This window comes from Cygnus atratus, chromosome 10 (genome assembly GCF_013377495.2).
Source record: "Cygnus atratus isolate AKBS03 ecotype Queensland, Australia chromosome 10, CAtr_DNAZoo_HiC_assembly, whole genome shotgun sequence".
NCBI classification, from domain to species: Eukaryota; Metazoa; Chordata; class Aves; order Anseriformes; family Anatidae; genus Cygnus; species Cygnus atratus.
Window position 1 is genome coordinate 5,116,528 of NC_066371.1, and position 20,859 is coordinate 5,137,386.

The window sequence follows — 20,859 nt, forward strand, 5'->3', positions numbered from 1 at the left end:
CCCCAGAAGACAAAAGGCACAGAAAACAATACTGTCTAGCACAGGATTAGGAGGCAAGAGATAGATAAAAAGGATTCCTTAACCTTACAATTAGAAGCCCCAACTCTCCAGCCAAAGGGATAATCAGAAACAGACGGCAAACCTGTGTCACAATAATTGTCACATCTTTTTTTACTCTTTGAAAACTGATATATTTTCTGATTTTTTTTTTTTTTTTTTTAAATTTACTGCCACCCCAAGAAGGGTTTTGATGGCCACTTAACTACAAGACAACTGCTGCTACCAAACCACAATTCAGCACACATGGCAATAACCTTTTATTTCCCGTTCTTTATATTTCCATCACCTCCAACCAGGCAAAAATTAGATTACCAATGCTCATACCAGCTTTCCAGTAAATGTACAGCTAAAAGCTAAATTACATGTAATACACTCATCTTCTATCAAATGATTGGCGTACTGTGCCCTAAACCAGACGCATGCACAGAGGTTCTTCATGCAAACCTGGCATAAGCACTTGCTCTGGTTAAAAAGGAAACAACTTAGTTGTTATAATGAGCATCTCTAGCTTTATTTGGTATTATTAATGCCTTTAAACAGAAGGCAGGGTAGTGGCAAGAGTAGAAAACAGACTTGGAGGAGGAGAAATCCTGCAGGCTGGAAAGAAACTAGAGTCTGCAAAATTTGACCCTCCTGCTGTAGTTAACTAGTGACCATAAACTGTAATAGCCATGGAAGTTAACTGCATAAAAGTTTAAGACTTTTTCTGAAGCTGAAAAAGGCAACCACCAGACATTGACAACTGCATTTACAGGGCAAATATTAACTTAGTCATGACTTCAGTGCCAAAACAATCACATATGATTAGGAAGTATACGTGTCCCCACTTTATAGAGGATAATTTGAGGCACACAGGATTTGAATGGTTTGTCCAAGCACTTGTGAGGGACAGTCAGAATTTAAGCAGTCACCAGCTCCAGTGGGCAGATTGATATTGCTAGCCTTTCCCAGTTTTTGGGTGCCATCAGGAAAGGAAAGGCCAAGCAATTTATGTTTTTTCTTCAGGTGCAGCACACTTGCAAACTATTCGTCTGTGCTCTTGTGATTCCATCTGTCTGTTTGGCACCTTAAATTTCCTGCCTTAAGTTCAGTGGCCTTGTTCCACACAAGCTAGACACTACCTTAGAGCTGCCTCATATTCTGGGGGAGATGAAAAAATCCCCCTTTAAGTAAACTACTTAAAACCACTTAGAAAGAGGTTGTCAGAGATGCCACCTTAACCATTTCTGGACCTTGGTGCAGGCAAAAGCAAGTAACTAATATATCCCCGAGGCACAAAGACAGGCAGAGCAATACAGGATGTCAATCAGTGTAGGGTAGGAGCAGAGGGTAGCATGGTTTGTATGGTGGCAAAAGCAAATTAATCTCTTCAGCAACACCAGGGACTTCAGGTCTTGCTTGTGGTGTGGTGTTGGTGACCCACAAGCACTCTTGTCCCCATGCCATCAGGATCTTTGCTGCTGTCCTGCTGAAAGACCAGCCATGCTTGAATCAGGAACCTGGAAACAGGGCTGTGGCACCCTGTCTATTGCCTCAGATTATTTCCAGATCAAGTTTTCCTCATTTTACACGTAGGCTTCTGGTTGCCGCTATTACAAGCATGACCTGAGATTTACAAGTTGGGCTAGTGGTTTTTTTTTTTTCCCCAGTTCACACATACAGACCCAGATTTACTAAATAATGGTCTGGTCTGAATTTTTTTTTTTTTTTATGAGTGACACCTGTGCAGCACAAATTCCCATACCCTATGGCACAGCAATGCCACCCAAGTACACAGTCCCCCACTCAGGTTGTTACTTATGTCTTCCCCTCCAAGCAGAGGAGAAACATAGTGTCGCAGACACTTAAATTTTCTGCTTTGCCATCATTATTCATTTTATCAGAAACCCAGATACTATGATGATGAAAGACAGTGCAAAACCCTAACACAGCTAGAAATCTAGGAAAATTCAGTCATGATGAAACAGAAAAATAAGAGAGGCGATCTAAATTTGAACCCCCAGTATATCACACAGCCTTGGCTCAGAAAACAAAACGGTATGTATTAGAGCTGTTTGATAACTTATTCTGCTTGATTCAAAAACCTGAAGTCCAGCATCTTCATATTTACCATTGGTAGGAACAGGGTTGTGATGAAGCACACAGTAATGAGGTCTACGTTCAGGTTCATTAGCAGTGTTTTCCTTGGTTGTAATTATTTTAATGAAGACTTTGCTTAATTAAGATTTTCATGACTTAGCATAGGAAGCAGATACAACACCTGATAACAGTATGCCCTGAAGTTAAACATCTCTATCAGCTTTAATGGGCATTAGACTGGTCCCTAACAGAGTAAGGCAGAGCCTTTTCACCGAACAGGTGAAGACAACACAGACATGAGCCAGCAAAAAGACACAGCCAAAAACATAAGCTTTACTCACTCAAATTCAGGGATGAACACCGCACCAGTGAGTCAGGATCCTCAGAGAGTTGCTGCTCCTCTGGTTAAGATGAGTTGTGTTGGCCATACAAATGTTGGTGTGTTCCCTGGGGAAAAAAATAAACCTCAGCGAGGGGTCACAGGACGCTGGATCTTTAGGGGGAAGAGGTACCTCTCAGCTTCTATTAAGAACTGTTTTTCCTTACTTGTGAAGTCAATTAGGGAAAAAGTCTCCAGCCCCACTAGCTTCACTTCTCACTTTTCTCTGATGACAATACAGCATTGAGAAGTTTAGGAAACACTGCTGCCTATGTGGGACAGCAAACCCACCTCACCAGCTGAGGAGCTTCTCCTGCTTAGTGAAGCCTTCCTTTCCTGCTCTTGTTTTCCAGAACTGGACAAGCCCATCCTACAGCCTCTCGGAGATTCAGGTAAGACCCCCTGCCTCCTCAGCTCCTTCTGCCCATGATATATGGTACCACATAAAAGTAACTACTGAAGTGGCCCTTTTCTTGTACGAAAATGAGCTCGGTTATTCTAACTCCACGGGGAATATGAATGAAGTATTTTTTGCCTCAATATTAGCACATTGCATTTCAGATTTAAGCTCATTTTTAGAGCAAGAATATTATTTCTATTAATGTGAGGTAAAGAAATATTTCAAGATTTACCACAAAACAGCAGAACAATCATAGGAGTGCCATGCAGTTGGCTAAGCCTACATGCTTTGGAGTACAATGATGTTTTTTTAAACAAACAAACAAACTCAGCCTCATGACCATTTTCTTCTGAAAATTGAGTGAGAACCTCAAAGGGCTAGCCTATAAGCCACAAAATTTTATTGTTTCAATTTGCTGGCTCTCAGTGGATTACTCAGGGATCAGGCAAACCCCCAAGTGATACCCAGCCTGCTTACAAAGGCTGCTGAACCTGCATCTTACCAGCAGAACACCCATAAGGTTTTTGGGCCTTCATCTTACCTTTATTTACCTGTTGAAGAAGGAGGACTAGCCGTGGCCCCCTTCCTCCTTCCCTAGCTGATGATGATTTCCTGATTGAGAGCTGTCTAACCCCTCAGTGCCACCTGAAAACCTTTAGAGCAAGGGGGAGATCAGCCAATTTATCCCCTTCCTCCTCAGCCACAGCTGAATCCGTGAGGCCTACCTGCTCTCTTTACTTCTGCTGATGACCTTTAATTGGAGAGTCCCAGCCAGAGCTAACCTGAGGGGCTTCTCAGATTTTGGAAGGGGCCCTCAACAGTTAATTGAGCACCTCAACTGTTAATTGAAGTGCTGCTGATTAGAGGATGAGCACACCGCACTGGGCAGCACCTACAAGCTGGGCTCTACCAGTCACAGTGACCTGGCTGCATTAGAGACCACAACACCCAAAAACATTCAGAAAGCACCATGCCCCCATGAGGACCATTCTTGATGTGGTGTCCAAGACTCTGCTGATGCAAGCAAAAGGCCTACACCCAACAGCTCTGTGTTTCTTTACATTGCGTACACACACGCAATGCAAACTTTCTCTGGTAGTTAGAGGACACTGCTGGGGCTTTGATGGGCAAGGTCAAGACAACGTTAGTCTGGCCTGATAAAATATGAGGAGGCAAATCATTCCGTGCAACTCAGAAGTCATTCAGATGGTACTTTTGGCTTTTCCCCCCTGCTTTTGTTCTGTCAGTCTGAAGAGAACAGCTCGTGTGATGTAATTTAGAATGGAGCTTTTTTAAAGCTTTCACTCAGGAAAAGCTTCAGGAGCTCTGGGGGTATAGCTTAGCTCTGAGAAATAGAAAGAAAGCAAGTTTGCATTGACAGCTTGATCCCAGAGAGAGGTGGCTGCCTGCTTGTCTAACAGGTCCTCTGGGTCTGGATGAGGCAGAGACAGAGGAGCAGTCATATTAAGTGAACGTGCGCTGCCAATGTTAAAGGAACAATTACCATTATTCTGCATAGTTCACTGTTTGCTACTGCTATTTCCTTCAATAAAACCTCTTTTCACTTGCCAATTGGAGCTTGTCATGTAACAATATTTCTTATGCACAATACACATACTAAAATGCCCCTGTGTTTTTAATACATTTATAGTTGTTAACAATAGTGGTATAGTGACAGAAAAAAATGTACTTGCTTTGAATACAGAATAGACTGAAAAAAAAAGAACAAACTAGAGGCCCTGCTCTGAAGGATTAATGGGTGTTAGATTTTGCCTAATCTCAGCATTAGAGCGGTGACATCTCTTCCATCTCATTTACACCTAGTTTTTCCTCTCAGGGCCTGGGCTGTGACCTCCTTGCTTAGAAGGGGTTGTCCACTTGTGAGACTTTTGATGTGAGGAAGTGCTGAGGAGGGAGATGAGCTCCTCCAGCGGGTGCTCTCACCTGCCCTGTGTCGGGCAGCTGAGGGATGCTGCCCCTGGGGCTTTGGTGAGCTCAGTGCTCTGCAGGTTGCCCAACCAACCCTTTGGTTCTTGTGCATGGCCCAGTGGTCACTGCTCACATCGGGCATGAGCTCCCAACTCCTTGGGAGTACAGTTTCTTATAAAACCAGACAAACGGCTGGTGTTAGGGAGAGTTTGGCATTTCACTGAGATTTCAGGAACTCTGCAGCTCTCCTTTGAAAGCCTGTACAATGAAGACATTGTGCTAGCACTGTACTCACCAATATTATAAAACCAGGCAGAAATGACCACAGCGGAGGTGCCATGGTGAGAAGAAATTAAGTGCTTGCTTGTGACCAGGCTGAACCTAATATTTCATGCACCCAAATGATCAAGCAGCTGTTCGGAAACCTTTGGAGCACAGTCATGAAGGAAACTTTCTTCTGCCATAAGATTCATGGTTTCCAAGAACACTATTTTGTTCCAAACAAGTTAATATACACAGGGAGAGACATCTTGAGTTTCACTGGTCTCTCCTACACTATGCAGGAATAGCGGCAGGCTGCAGTTTTAAAAACATCCTTCCACTGCACAATGAGAGGAGTGTATTTAATGCTGGGAGCAGAGCAGTTACCGTGTTTGCCTTTGCCAGAGCAGATGAGTGCACCACCCTGAAAGTACTTGCTGTACAATTAAAAATGAGTGGATGTTATCTGTGCGCTCCCAGAACACATATTCTGCATCTTTAGTGTTTCCCAGGAAAAAAAAAATAAAATAAAATAAAAAGTTTGGAGAAAAAATGTATAGCATGGTATTTCTTCTGCTTCAGATATTGCTTTGTCTACAACTCTTTCTGAAGAAAAGATCAATGAAACAGAGAAGGCAATTGTTTTGGAAGTTGTTTTGGAACCTGATCTGCTGAGTTCCCTGGAAGCCTTTCCATTGACATCTGCTGATACTGGATCAGGCCCTCGTGGAACTGGATAAATGGCTTTCCAGCACAGCCCAGCAAGGGCTGCTCAGCAGCACCCAGGGAGGGGCTCAGATGGCAGTAATATTAATAATAACGTGCTCTGGTGGACAAGTCCAGCTCCCAGTCATGCTACAGTACTGCATGCAGCTGAGAGAAAAAAATGGGAGCTTTTGCTAGGAAAGTCTCTAGAAGACATTACTCTCACAGATTGCCACTCATCATTGTATTTAAAGCAAAAAAAAATAAATAAATTTTATAACTTATTAGAAGACATGTATTTTTATAGTTATATACTATCACATGTCAATTTACCGTGAGTAGAGCTTTAAAGGTCCTTCTATGTTAAATGCTGCATCTTCAGTGATTTGCAGCTCTTTTTGACAGTGCTTAAACTCTCTGGGTATATTTTAAGAAAACATGCTGCTTTGACGGCATTTACCCCCACCAGCGTGCTGACAGCCTCAGAGCTCCTCTGGCATTAATGCTATGTGAGGATATCTGTGTGACCATAGCTGTGTATAACACCTGCTTTGGGAATAAACTCCGGGCACATAACTTCAGTGTCACTTAGGAAGTGACACAGGTGCCAAAGACCATGCGACATTAAAGAAAGACACTGCACTGTCTTTTCAGGTTCACAAACTCTGCCTGGAGTTGCCTCGAAGATTTCCACTTCTCATTAGAAAGAGCTTACCAAAAATAAAACCAAAAAATTAAAGTTCCTTCCAAATTTAATTGCAGCGAGTTTCAGGTGGAAAAAAAAATCCTTTGTAATAAGGGGAAAAAAAAGGATAATATGGAATGGAGACTTTATTTCTCTTTACAAAAGTTTTACAGTGATATGCCACACCACCCACAAGAAACAAAAGGCCAATCTGGGGCTTAAATTCAGCTTTAGAAGTTGCTGCTCCCTCAGCACATGGAGGTGTATGTGCAACACCACAGGGTCCAGCTGCTCACCGGCAGAGCCTCCATTACTATAAAGGAATTATTACATACAGTCCCAACAAACAGGACATGAATAGAGACATGAAGCAAAATTTGGTAGGAAGGAAAACAGTGCCTGAAGCAGAATTGGAAGATCCTGTCTAGAAAGAAGCCCTGGGGGCTCTGGCACAGCTCTCCCGGAGGATGGTGGCTGAACCCTGCACCCTGCCCCGCACAACCTGCTGAGGTTATGTTTCTGCTGCAGTTCATACCAAAGCTGTGAAGTTCTTGTAAAAATCCAGCGATATATCCGGGGCATATCAGCTGAGGGCTCTGGAGGACCTGGCACCAAGCTCTAACGCAGAGCACCAGAGAGTGCAGGGCTCTGGGCAGGCACTTGCAAACCATCCTGTGAACGCAGCACAAAAGCACCTGAGTACTGCTATTATGCTCGTTGGGAGCATGAATTATGTCTGGTGTCTAATGCAGATGATGATGTCTGATGCAACAGGCAATTTTGAATTTGCACATAAAAACCTTTTCGTAGTTTTTGGTCCCCCTTTTTTTTTTTTTGCAAAGTCCGTTACAACAATTCACACCGATCCTTTCAATTCTTTTTTAAGCATCTTTAAATCCACCCCAGTCCCCTCCCCCCCAAGCTGTACATTCTCACTTTTTAATAGTTAAAAGTAATTTTAAAGCAAAAAAGAGCATAAACAATATACACTGACTCTTGACACTCCATTGCTTTTTTAAACTAGAATAATAAAAATTTGCAAATGAACAAAAGAGTGGGAGGAAGATATCTGATTTACAATGTTTTTGAGATAAAGAACACTGTAAAAAAAGATCAATGTGAATAATAAAGCATTGTTAACTGAGTCATGACATTTCTATTCTCAGTGAAGATTTGAACAGTAGAGCTCTGCAAATGAGCACCTTGTGCCATTTTCAAAGTGGGAGGAAGACATATAATTATAATTTTTAAAGTGAAGAGAATTTTTTTAAAAATCTCCGTTAAAAAGTTTATTGAAAAACATATCGACATATCAATATGACATAAATTACTTTAATTTTATTAAACTAGGAGGGGGGAAAACCTCTTTTTGAAGACTGGCTGCAGAAAGCATTCCTTGAAAAGAATTTTCTTTATTAAAAACTCTTTTGCTAAGATGAAACAGCACTGAATGTCAGCACTACCGTATATTTATTCTGTAACTCTTCCAACAGCTGAGATCCATAAAAGAAACATATTTTCAAAACAGTTTTAACCTCCATTGTCTTGATCATTCGTATTAACATTTTTCATGTCACCTATTGAAATCCCTTAAAGGAACCTTTTATTCAGTCAAAATTAATGAAGCCATTTTCTTAAACAGCCTCCAAAAAGTAAAAAGGACGTAATGTTGTGCATTTTACTTGACATACGTTTTCTTCCATTTCACTTATTTGTGTGACGAGAGCAAAACTTCATGTTTATATTATCAATTCTGCAGAAAAAAGTGGTTTTGAGAGAGAAGAAAACTAACTCTGCTCTTGCTGTGTGCGCAATTTAAATTCAGAGCAAAAATACAGCATTGATCAGATTACTCCAATTGAATCATTTAGTGCTTTGGCATTCCTGAAGTTAGGGCCCAGCTGTGAAATCATAGTTGGGGCCAAACTTTGCTGTTAGGTGAGTGCACATGGCTCCCATTTTCTTCAAAGGGAATGACACACATGGCCAATATTTAACTTTCACCTCTTCCATTTTTCAGCTAGCAAAGCCAGAACCAATGCAGGCAATTTAATAGAATTAAGAATATACTCAAGATTTTCCAGGACTTACTAGTGATTTGGACTATATAATTCAATACACCTCAAAGCGCAGATGCTCAGCATATTCTGAAAATCAGGCCATCTCGTATGTCTTATTCTAAGCAAGTAAAATCATAAATCACTTTGAGTATTTTGGCCATCTAACAGCAAACAGGGTGCAGGATACCTCTTCAAAATCATAAGCTCCAGTTTATGGGCTGGCTGGGATGCCTGGGGGACTTTCACTTCCCAGGCCACTTTGGGCACTGGGTTTGCATTCATTTCTCCTCTGCCATTGCCAAGGGGGCTTGAACACAGCAGAGATGCCCACCTGCAGCAGCTGTCTCCTCAAGACAATGCAGTGTACGGTCCTGTGAATCTCCTGGACTGCTGGCACGGCCCCCAGGACTTTGAGGTGCAAGTGCCACAGGGGGAAAAAAGTATGCATCCCAAAGCAACATCTAGCTGCCCCAAGGTATATGCAGCTCTTCATTTCAGCTCAAGGTCAAATGGAAAACTTTCCTTCCATCCTTCCTGACTCTCCCCTTAGCTTTCCCTCGATTCCATCTGTTCTTCGCCCATCTCCTTCATTCCATGCTCGCCTCCCTCCTCTTCCTGTGTCCATCTGTTCCCTCCTTCCTCAACGCGAGTCGGGGAAGGGAAGTGAATTCAGTCATTCACTGAACAGATTTCAAGATGAACCCCCTCCCTCTCCTGTTCTAACTTCATTCATCATGGTAAAAATTATAATGAATAGAAATGTTGAAGGTGAAAATTTATTAGGCATTGTGTTGCTTTCCTATATCAAAAGCAGTTAAAGCTGCATATAAACATTGGCTTCATTCATTTTTTTTAATATACGGTATAATTAGCAAGAAATATTAGTGGAAGTGCTCGGTATGCACTCCATCAACACATGCCCGTCAGAGTTTAGGATCTGGGCCAAAATTTTTTGCTAGTCCTGTGATAGATTTATAATAAGCCTATAGAAGGCTTCACAGTCAGCTGGGTCACTAATTCATGAAGTTAAAACGTACGCAATGAGGTCAAAAATTCACTATTGATAAAATACCCCCTCCAGGGATCGCACCATTAGCTTTGGTACTGCAACAGAAAAAAAATGAAAAAGTAAACCCAAAGCTTCTATGAATTACCAGTCCATCATCATAAATCAGAAGAGAAGCACTTGCACAAGTTCGTGATGTCACATGAAGCCCAGTATATATTTATAGTCTTGTGTACCATTTCCTGTTTCCCTATTGCAAAAATAAACAGTCTCAAAATCCCTTGTATCCTTTTGGTTGACCTCAGCAAAATGTAATTGGCATAGAACTATGAAAGCACCCATGATACGTTCATTACTTTAGAGCAGCTTGCTTTGCATCGGCCGTGACACCACCCTCCCTCTGGTCTCTCCTACGTGGACAACAGCAGTTCCTGTGCAGTGTGCCCCATTTGCCTGGGCTTGCTGTAGGGACAAGCACCCCATCCCACTTTGCCTATCTGATCCCAGGAGGGAGAAGGAAGTGGGATTTAATGCTCCAAGCCCTATGCCGGGAGCAGGTGGGGTGGCAAGTGTAGCTCAGCACCCACAGGAGGGCCTTGGGCATCTTGTCCAAGAGGGCTAAGCCGTGGAGGCTGGGGCTTGGAGGTGCGTTTTCCTCTCCCTTCCTTTGCTGACCATTTGGGAACTTTATTTAAGGTTTCTGGGGTGCTTGGGCATGGATGATGCCTCACAGTTCATTGCAAAACTTCCAGCCCCAAAACTTTCTGTACCTACTCCAAACGGGAACTTCTGCTCCTGACAGTGATCCTCTGTCCTGTCTCCTCAACTGAAACTCTCTCTCTTATCAATTTGTTTTTCTTTTGGGTTATTTTATCAAAGCAAGGTATAGATATCAAAAAAAGTGTACGTTCCACTGTAACCTCCCCTCCCAAGGAAGCATACTTGCCTCTATTTCTCCCCAAAGCAACAACTTTTAAAATAAATTACTTACATTCAATGGCTGGTAGTGATTTGTGTGCTAAACCATGTTTATCTACAGTGTGCCTCTGTAATATTGTGTTGTTTTTCCACCAAGACAGCTGTACCAGCTCCCTGACTCTCCCAGTGCTCCCCAGGGTGACGCTGAGCAGCGAGAACTGCCCAGGTAAGCTGCTGTCCCTGCGCACATATTGCACCATGCAGAGGTACACCTGGCATACATTCCCATTGCTGCAAATTATTATTTATTATTATTTAAAGAACAAATTGTGTCCCTTAGACTGGTTATCAAGTGTTTTTTTTGTTTTGTTTTGCTTTGTTTTTTTAAATTTATTTTTTCCCCTCCCTTTATCTCTTTTTTTTCTTTTAAAAACGTCCATCCAAACCTGGGGTTTGGGTTTTATTTTGCTCTGAGTCTTTTCAAACCAAGTGAGTTCAGTTCAGGCCTTTAAACTTACAAGTTATCATCCATCAGGTCTGATGTAGCTCTGCCAGCTCCATCTCAGGACTGAACGGACATGGCACTCAGCTCTTCAAGTGATGAGCACGTGAGATATTAAATAGACAGGCAGTGACAGCAGTACGTGGGATAAGGAATGGCAGGGAGATCAGCCCGGCGTTCCTTTGGTGCTTTCTTTGCACTGATATATGACGATGCCTTACGGTGAAATTAAGAAGTTACATGTCCTAAACTGCCAGAGTTTCCCACAGAATTTACCATTAAACCTCGGGACTCTTTGCAACAGGAGTGCAAGGCAAGGGGCCACAGCCAGAGCAGCTTGGGAACAAATGTCAGTGGCGAGTAGAGCCACAGACACACACGTCCTTTGCTCCAAGATGTGTACGAGTCCTACACAGGGTGATAGATCAGTTCCCTCCCTTTCCTTCTCTCTCAGAGGCAACTGCCCCCATGCAGCATTACCTGGCTGCAATCCAATTCAAGACACTGTTGTCTTGAATTCACCTGGCTTAAAAAAAAAAAAGTCTATACTCACATGAAATTTCCATCTCTGTCTTTACATGGGAAACACAGGAAAGCGATCCCAGTCCTCTGCAACAACGGTCAAGGCAAGTCCCAACTTCCCCAGCTAAAAAAGAAAGTTGCTACTCCAGGACACACTTTAAAAATGGTAACTTAAGGGTGTTTACCTCTACCTACCTCTAACAGTCTTGCTAACACTGAATAGACTGAGCTTTTTTCATCACAATTACCTATTTTTCCCCTCCTAATTAAGTTCAAAGGATGATTTCTGCATGTTAAAAACGGGCATTCGTGGGCATGTGAAACTGTGGACACAGGCTTTTAGAAGACAGTAACAAAGTCTGACCTCCTGCCCATCTCTAATTGGAATTTAATTCTTTTACATTCTCATTTAAAAGTAATCATAAATAATCAGTTGTACATAATATATTTTTAAAGCCTATTTGGCTCCACTTATTTGTTCCAATCCCGCAACCTATTACTGTTCCATGCAGCAACAAACTATAAAAGAAAAAAAAAATGCTAACCACTTTTTTTTTTTATGCTGGTCTAGCATAATCTTTATTTCTTTAGACACTTTGTGCAAACATTAAATTGATAAAAGACATAATGTAGATGGACCCACAGCTGAACTGAAGGTAATTGCATAAAAATGAAATGGAGACCTATAATTGTACACTGCTTTAGCCTCTCTCGCACTGTTTTCTGGAAGCAAGGATCTCGCTTGTCATAGCAAGTTGCTTGTTACGGTGATTGCGTGAAGACTTGATCTAGCTGTACAAGACAAGTATAACATTACTTAAAGGGAGCTTTTCAAACTAAGAGTCTGACACTAAAATGTACTGTATTTTCAAAGATGTAGTATGCTTTAACAAACAGAAGAGTCCTTGAATGACAGCTTTTGTTACCCTTTTGTTTGATGGTGCTGTATTGAAAAATTCAGGTTATGTCTATGCCTTTCTATTTCTGGTTTTGATTTCTCTTCAACAGCACTTCAAGAATAAAAATTGACTCGAAGCATGAATAGTAGAAGTCGGTGGATACAGTAAATGTTAGTCTGGCATTTACTGATTACTTCCGTCTAATTTTTTTCATTCTCATTTGTTGAATGCTTAAATGCTTTCTGTGGACCATTGTATTGCGGCAAAAATGGGAAACCGAACAGATATATTGCAATTTAAAATATATCCAGATTAGACTTTAGGGCCAATTTTGAAAGGGGGAAATGACAGAAAATGTCATTCTTGCATAGACCTTTCAATCTGACTCATGAGTATTCGTCTGCTCAGCCCATGTACAGCTCTCAGCCTGGACAAGCAAGATCCATTTGTAAGATTGGCACCTGAATACCAGGTGGGGCACGTGCCTTTTGGACCCATAAATCAATTATTATCCAATAAAACCAATGCACAAGCAGGACACTGCTTCCTCCAGATCCCTGCTACTTCAATTAGTACAGCCTTTCCTGGAGATGGCATGTTATTGAATGAAAGTTCAGGGAAAACTGTGATATGCCATTGATTTATAAATGCTGGAAAATAGTGGTTACTGTATCTATAAGTAAATACATCCAAAACGCAAGAATTTTCACATTTTTGGTTTAAGAGTCTAGACAAGAAGTCAGAGAGGAAAAAATAAAAGCTATATTTACTTATTCCGAGGGAAAAGCCATTGCCAAATTTTTATAGCCAAGCAAAATCACAGATGTGCTTTGTCCAGGACACTGTTTTTTTACACACTAATGTGTGACCTACAGCCTTCGCACTGCTGCTTCACGCAGAGAAGCCACTGCCTCTCCTGCTCTTCCCAAGTCTCACCTGGGGCGTTCCATCGTCATAATGCTCACAAAACCTGACAGCTATAGGTTTCCAAGACTCCTTTCTGTGCCACCATCATCTTACTTCCCTTTCTTTCTATCCCACCAGTCACCCCTTCCCTAAGGCCACCCCATAAACTCTCCAGGAAAGGGAAAACTATTTCCTTCACATCAGACCTTGTCATTACTAGAAGTTAACAATCCAGCCAAAACACCTGCCAACAAACATTTTTATGACAATGACTTTAAATGAAGATAATAGCTTAGTATTTCCTCTCTCCCTCTTCAATGGTATTACTCCACTAACCTTTACCCAGTTTTTTTCACTTCTAGAAATTTCACCGCACGATGATGATCTAAAATAGCATGAAATCTGACTATGGGTAATAGTTTAAACAAATTGTTCACTCATTCTGTAAGTGGAATCATAGAAAAATTATGATTGGAAGGGACCTCTAGAAGTCATCTCATCTGGCTTCCTCCTCAAACCAGGGCTAACTCTGCAATAAGAGCAGGTTGCTGGGGACTTGTCTGCTTGAGCATACTTCCCAGCCTCACCAGAGCCCGTTCCAGTGCTTTCCAGATCCCATGATGAAGAATTTGCTTCTTCAAGCAATCCTAATTGCCTTTGCTGCAACTTGTGACTGTGTCCTCTGGTCCTTTTGCCTCTGGGCACTACCGAGTGGAGCTGGGGTTTGGTTTCTCCATAACCTTGGGTATGAAGAAGAAAACAGTATCTAGCACTGACCTCTGCCTTCTCTTCTCCAGGACAAACAAGTCCAACTCCTGCAGCTTCTTCTCTTTTATCAGGTACTCCAGACCCTTCACCACCTCGGTTGCCTCCACTAGACTCTATAGATACCAGTTATACTCAAACTGCTTCCTCCCACTGAGCAGAATTTTCACTTATTTTGCAATCCAGTCATCCCATCCAAATATCCTCCTTTTGGCTACAAGTGGACACAACTGCAATTTCACACTCTATCAATCTTTTATTGGCTTTTCTTTAATATACAGCAGGTGTCAAAGGTATCTGAAAAACAAGACAGATGCAGGATCTCTCTTCTAGCTCCTTGCAGGAGAACACAGACCAGTTGCCTTAGAGCACTTACTGCTCCCGTCAGAAAGCAATGTTTGCAAAACTGAGGTGTTTGTAAAGATTGATTTTCTGTATATAGCTTAAGAGCAAGCATATCGCAAGATTTAAGTAAGATAAAAAGTGAGGCTGTGCTTGATGAGAGGTGCAGGAGTTAATCAGCTGTAGATAAGAACTGATGAGGTTTTATCATCCCAGCAGTAGAAAGAATGACTGTGTTTCTTGGCCTCTTGATCACTTTGGAGAATAAGTGAAACTGTTTATCTACTCATGTTTATCTGTTCCTGAGAAGTTCTTCAAGAATAAATTGAGCTCAGAACTCTTCTTAACCTTTCCCCTAGTTGGGGCTTAAAAGCAAGCTCTCCCTCTCATTTTTGAGCTGCCTCTCTGGCACACTGACAGCATGTGGAGTATCCCATCTTCTAGTTGACTTCCAGGCCAACAACACAAGTGGGGATGAAATTATGAAATAACGAATCTGGATGTTAAAGAGAGACCATCTGGCTTTCTTTGCAACAAGACTATGAACCATGGCAAGATGGCACATCTGCATTTAGGTACCACCTACACACACAACGTTGGCTGTAAATTTAGGGAAACAAGAGCTGCTGTTGAAAAATAATTGTTTTGCTTTTTTGCATGTCACACATTGCAATTGGGAGATCACAATCCAAATAGATTTCAACTGAGCCGATAGTTCTGTTCTCCTTCCTCCCCTGAACCCACACAATGGAACTGAGTAATTACCCTAGCCTATAATCCCCCTGCGTTTAAGAGAAAACCTTAGAGTGCAAGTGTAAAAATACTTGTTCCATGAATAAACTTATCCAAAGAGACTGAAATCAACAGGTAAGTAGGGTTAGGCCTTGGAAGTAAACACCTGTAGGCTTGGAAATTCCGCATATGTTATTCCTTCAGATCTTTGCCTTAGTATCACAAACAAGTCTTTTTTCTCTTAATCCCACCAGATAACCAACTTATAAATGAAAAGCATACAGATGAAAAGCCTGTGAAAAATATTGTTATGAGTACTGTCGCAGAATTCAGCATCACAGATGCTTCATCAAAGGAAACCAAAAATGAGAAGAAATTGTCAAATGCAAGCAGATCATCCATTGCTTCCCTGGAGAAATGCAGAGAGTTCACCTACATCGAAGATGATGCATCAGTACGTCAGAGAGATAGTGATGGTATGTTTGATAACACAGATTGCATTTAAGCTCATTTCCAAATAACGTCCATTTCAAGAGCACTATGTGTATCTAACTTGAAATAAATGCTTACATGCTGAATGGGAGGTTCAAGAACATAGCCAAAAGCAGTACTAATTTGCCCCATAGACACTTCTTATGATACATGAGAATCTGTAGATGATGATCTTAAATTGTCAGTGATATTAAATTCATAGAAGAGCTTAGAGCCTATGGAGCTGTTGTGTAATGGAGCATTTGTACCTTTGTAACCAGTGTTTGCATGGAGCTACTAGTGACAATGTCAGATAAAACACTGTCAGACATGGGCCTACTTCTTCCCAACAGCAGGGGCTGTTGCTTTTGCAGTAGCTGCAGTGGTTGCTGAACAGATGGTGTATTTCGTGGTCTGGACATGTCTTATAAAGACTTTTGCATATGTAGTTGTATGGACCATTACGTCCAACCCTGCTGTTCTGCTGGTCCATCACCAAACCTCTCCTCTATTGCCTACACTGCAAAACTCACACGGGTCAAAATGAGGAGATCTCTTCAAACTCTATCATGATTCTGTAGAAAACCGCTTCTGATGACTGAGCAAGGTGGATGCATGTGGACAGGACTCTGGGTTAGCTTGGTATGATCTGCATTTTGAAAAAGCATATCTGAAAACAAAGCACTATGAAAGGTACCTACAAACCAAAATTACAGCAGAGCCCCAGTAGCTCAAATGCATTTTTTTTTTCAAATGAACACTACATATTGCTAAAACAATTTGCTCTGGGAATATTAATCATTGTTACCTTTTCAGAAAGGGAGCTGAGCCTTTTTATTGCAAAAGAGCACAAGTAAAGGAGCAGAATATTTGCATTATTTTTTATTAGAGTTCCACAGACAATAGCATAACCAAGAGAAATGGAAGAAAACTGGTTGTGCCCATTACAGACCATGGGCCATGACTCCTGGTAATGTAAATGCTGTACCAACCCTGATTTTAGTGAAATTATGCTGAGTACCAGCACCCGAGGAGCTATTCCTGGTTATTCACACGGGTGTGGGAAAAAGTGCTTCTGTGAATCACTTTTTCTGTTTCTTACGTGTGCCTTTTGCAATAATGGATGAGTATCTTATGTAAAGTAGAGTTGGGTTCTATCATGCATTTCATATTAATGATCCCCAAATTAAGAACTTCTAAATACAGATCATCACAATAAACTGCAATGCTCTCAAGGAACCATTACCGTCTCTGTTGTAACGCTGATCCCATAATAAAAGGGATGTCTCCGTTACATCTATTAGAATGCATTTAATTTCAATGAAAGCCATGAAGTATTTACTCCATTTAAGGGATTCATCCCCTAGTCCAGACACTCACTATTTTCTGAGTTTACTGACTATTGGATCGAGCCCCTCAATCACACACAGGTGAGTACCATGTGATGCAAATAACAGATTTCATACTCCTTAGAAAGCTGAAAGTGAAGGAAATTAACAAAAAAAACAAGCTGTGCTCAATTAATAATGTTAGGGGCTGGATGGAAGCCAAGAGAACCAAAGGAAGCCAGATTTGTGATTGTCACTGCATACTCTGCTCACTCTACTCTGACAAGTTAATGCTTATTTCACACACACAAGGCTAAATCTTGCTCGCTGATGCATAGAGAACCTCCGAAAGCAGAGCAATAGCTGAAGAAAGCAGAGACCTGCTGAGAGAGGAGCAGATCCAAAGCTCATAGGTCTCACCAGGGGTGACCCCGGTGGCACGAGCGAGCTTTGGACCAGGTTCGTACAGGGCTTCATCTGCCTGAACAGAGAGCAAATTGACAGTCACCAGACAAGAACAGGAAAATTTAGAGATGAGGCAGGCTAGTGAAATTATTAGAAGTTTTTCTTTTGTGGTAATTAATCTACTAATGTAGAGAACGAGAGCTGAGGTCATTGTTCTCACCGAGATAAATGCAATAATGCCTTTTCGCAAACAGCAGGGAAAACAGAGGAGAAAACAGGAGATTGCATCTCCTTTTACGCAGTTTGTGGTTAATTTATTTTCAAATATATAAATGAATGCATAGGAATGGATGTTTAATTGCTAATATCTATTATTTATATACATTACCCCACTTAAAACAGGACAAAAAAAAGCCTCACACATGCAGATTTTTTGAAATGTGTTACATCCATTATCACAGTTCATGGTGTGTGCTCTGATGGGAATTTAAAAGCATCTTTACTGCACATCACAGACTCTGTGCTGAAACATTACTTTATTATTAAAATCTTGTGCTTTTTGTGTGCTCCCTTTCCTGGATGAGGTCCTAAGAATTGTATCTATTCTCTTAAGATTACATAAGCACCATTATGGCTAACGCATTTAGAAAAAAAATGTTATTAGAAAACAGATCTTTGGAGAGAAAAAAATGGAACGGTATAGGAAGAAAATTTCATAAACACAAGATACTTAAGAAGAATAGTCTTAATTACACCATGGACTACTGGATAAAATGATTACATTTTCTACACTGTAAATTTCATACAATTAAATGCAGCAGTGTCACCTTATAAAATGTTTCAATTTTATAATTATTTCAGTTCATTTACTTAGAAAAAAATATAAGCATGAATTTACTAAGTATTACCAAAATCTAGTCATTCTTATTCAACAGAACTGACTTCGAAGTTAGTTGTGCTTGTCTGAACTCAAATAGATCTTGACATATTTAAATAAGTATTAAAATTGATAACATTGGTGATGATATGCTACTTAGAAAGAAGTTCAATCACACGTTATTCATTCTTGCTACCTGCTATAGCTGCTTTATATATACATGTATATAAATATAAAGACATTGGAATGATTTCTTAATTTTGTTTTTTATCAAGAAAGCTTTCTTCAAAAAGAAAGAAAAAAAAAAAGCGTAATTCTGGAAACTTCCTGGCAGTGAACTTTATGTTACGTGAGAGAGAAAATGCCACAACAGAACCAATGCAGTTGAATGAGTTCACAGTTAGTCATCCTAGGGCAAGGAATGCAGTTATAACCATATGCTTTCCTGAAAGAACCAATGAAAAGACATTCATATTGTTGAAGGCATTTTTCTTTTCCAAAAAACAAGGAGGGAAAAAAATTTTGAAAGGTTTGGGTCTTTGCGCTCCAACGAGATTCACACAGTCAGAATCTCACACCTGCTCAGAGCCCTGCTGCACTCCGAGGCACATTCCCCAGATGCTGTCATTTGAACTGTGGGTAGTAATTAATTGATTTTCAAGGGGAATGAATAGAATAGAATAGAAAGTTTTTGCCATAGGCAGCCAGAGTTTGGGGAATACTCGCTGGCTCCACACACACGTCCTAGCTGATATTATTTTCCAAACTTTTGTCTCATAGCCCAGGCAGTTCAGGAACACTTGTTCCTCTGCACTTCACCTCCGCAGAACATTTTCACCCAAACTATTTTACTATTTTCATGTCACTTTTTATTTTTTTTCCCCAGGACAAACAACATAGGAAATACTTCCATAGAATCAAATCAAAGGGTTTATCTCATTTCTGCATAGTCACAGTAGCCTAAACGTGGGTAATCAAGCAGGCCCTTTTTCTTATGTCTTGCTGCTTTTCCTTTTTCTTAGATGAATGCGCAACACTTATCCTGGCCTGCTTGTTCTGCCAATTTTGGGACTTTCTTATAATGCTGCCTGATACCTGTGAACATTGGCTGACAGATACCTGTTGTCCATCCAATAGATACTACCAGACTTCCAACGAAGACCACACCAACAACGACTGCAACTGTGACTGTGACATTGATTGCAGCCTTTTTGAGTCCTGCCATGAGACTGGTGAATGCCTGGAACTTGCCATGGAGATTTCTGAAGTTTGCTATCGCTAATAGGAAAATATTAGACAAAATTCCTGAAAACTGCCTGAAAGGGAAATGGCAGAGTACAAAGGAGATTTTTTTTTTTAATAATAACAAAAATAACCAGAGTGTTTGCCAACCAGGACTGTGTGCATCATGCTGCTCCCACCCTGGAGGTCTGTATATCTGTACCATACTGATTGTATGATAATAAAGGGCAAAAAAGGGTCTCCTCCTTTGCCATAGACAACAAGAGAATTCCTAAGTGCCAAGCGTGCTCAATGCTTTATCCACTTTCAATGCGATGCTTTTATAAACCTAATTGCTTTAAACATGGATTTTTCCCATTCACAAACAGGACAAATTAGGACATTCTTTTAGGACTGATATATATTAGTTCATCTTCCTAATGGATTCATACATAAACATGTATTACACCTTGTTGGTTATTATTAATAATGTATGATACAGCATCATTTTATAATTAAAAATTTATTTATTCAATCTCTTAAAACACACTTATATGCTCAGTTTAGGTAGAAAAGAAAATTAAATGAATTAGAAACCATGCTAGCTGTAATTACAGCAAATGTCTCTAAAAATCTCCAGTGAATTTTGTAGAGGAAGCATTTTAACAGGGTAGTGCAATTCAACAGTGTATTAATGTGCATGCCTATGGTTATATAATAACAGGTTATGCCTATTGTTCATTAGTTATAGGAAAGGGCTCCTTAAGTGTAATTAGCCTAAATGGGAATTGACTGCACACTTTCAGAGGAGAATTACCCCATGGATAGCCAGTAACTCCTTTGCCTGATTTTCATCTGTAAGAATTCTGCAAGCAGCAGAATATTGCCATCTATTCTAGTGGAAACAGGCATCTCCACCTGCGCACAAAAGATTACAAAATGACAGTATCTATCCTGGTTGTGCTTTCAAACTCTCTCTATCTCTTTTCTGATGGCAGGTCTGATTAATAAAAAGGAAATACATATTGCACATTACACATATGACAACAAAAGCATGTAAATTCAGCCGCCTCAGGGTGCAGAACGATCGCATTAAGCACAGAGGAAAATACAGAGTTGCTTGCTCACATTAGATATTTATAGACTAACACCAAAGACCATGTTTGCTTTGTATAGTCACTAAAAGTTCTCCCTAAAACCCCACTGATCTCAGTGCAGAATTGCCTGGGGAATCCCAAACAAAAATCCTGGACAAGATTCCAGGACACTCAGCTTTGCTGAAATCATTGAAGCCACTTGTTTAATAATCTGAGTCTCAAATCTCTAGTCCTGACACACAAATATTTAATGAATGGAAACAAAGACTCATGTGAATTTCCTTCCTCCCACCCCCTTCTGGAAATTCAT

General features: G+C 40.7%; 1 protein-coding gene across 1 annotated transcript in view; it reads left to right on the forward strand.

Moving 5' to 3' along the window:
- The window catches only part of MDFIC2 (MyoD family inhibitor domain containing 2), a 30,795-nt gene extending 11,282 nt beyond the window's left edge, over positions 1 to 19,513 (forward strand). The window contains exons 2-3 of the mRNA XM_050712794.1: positions 15,405 to 15,626; positions 19,254 to 19,513. Of these exons, the coding sequence (XP_050568751.1) occupies positions 15,405 to 15,626; positions 19,254 to 19,513 (482 nt within the window). The remainder of the gene's footprint in view (positions 1 to 15,404; positions 15,627 to 19,253) is intronic.
- The last annotated feature ends 1,346 nt before the right edge of the window (positions 19,514 to 20,859 follow it).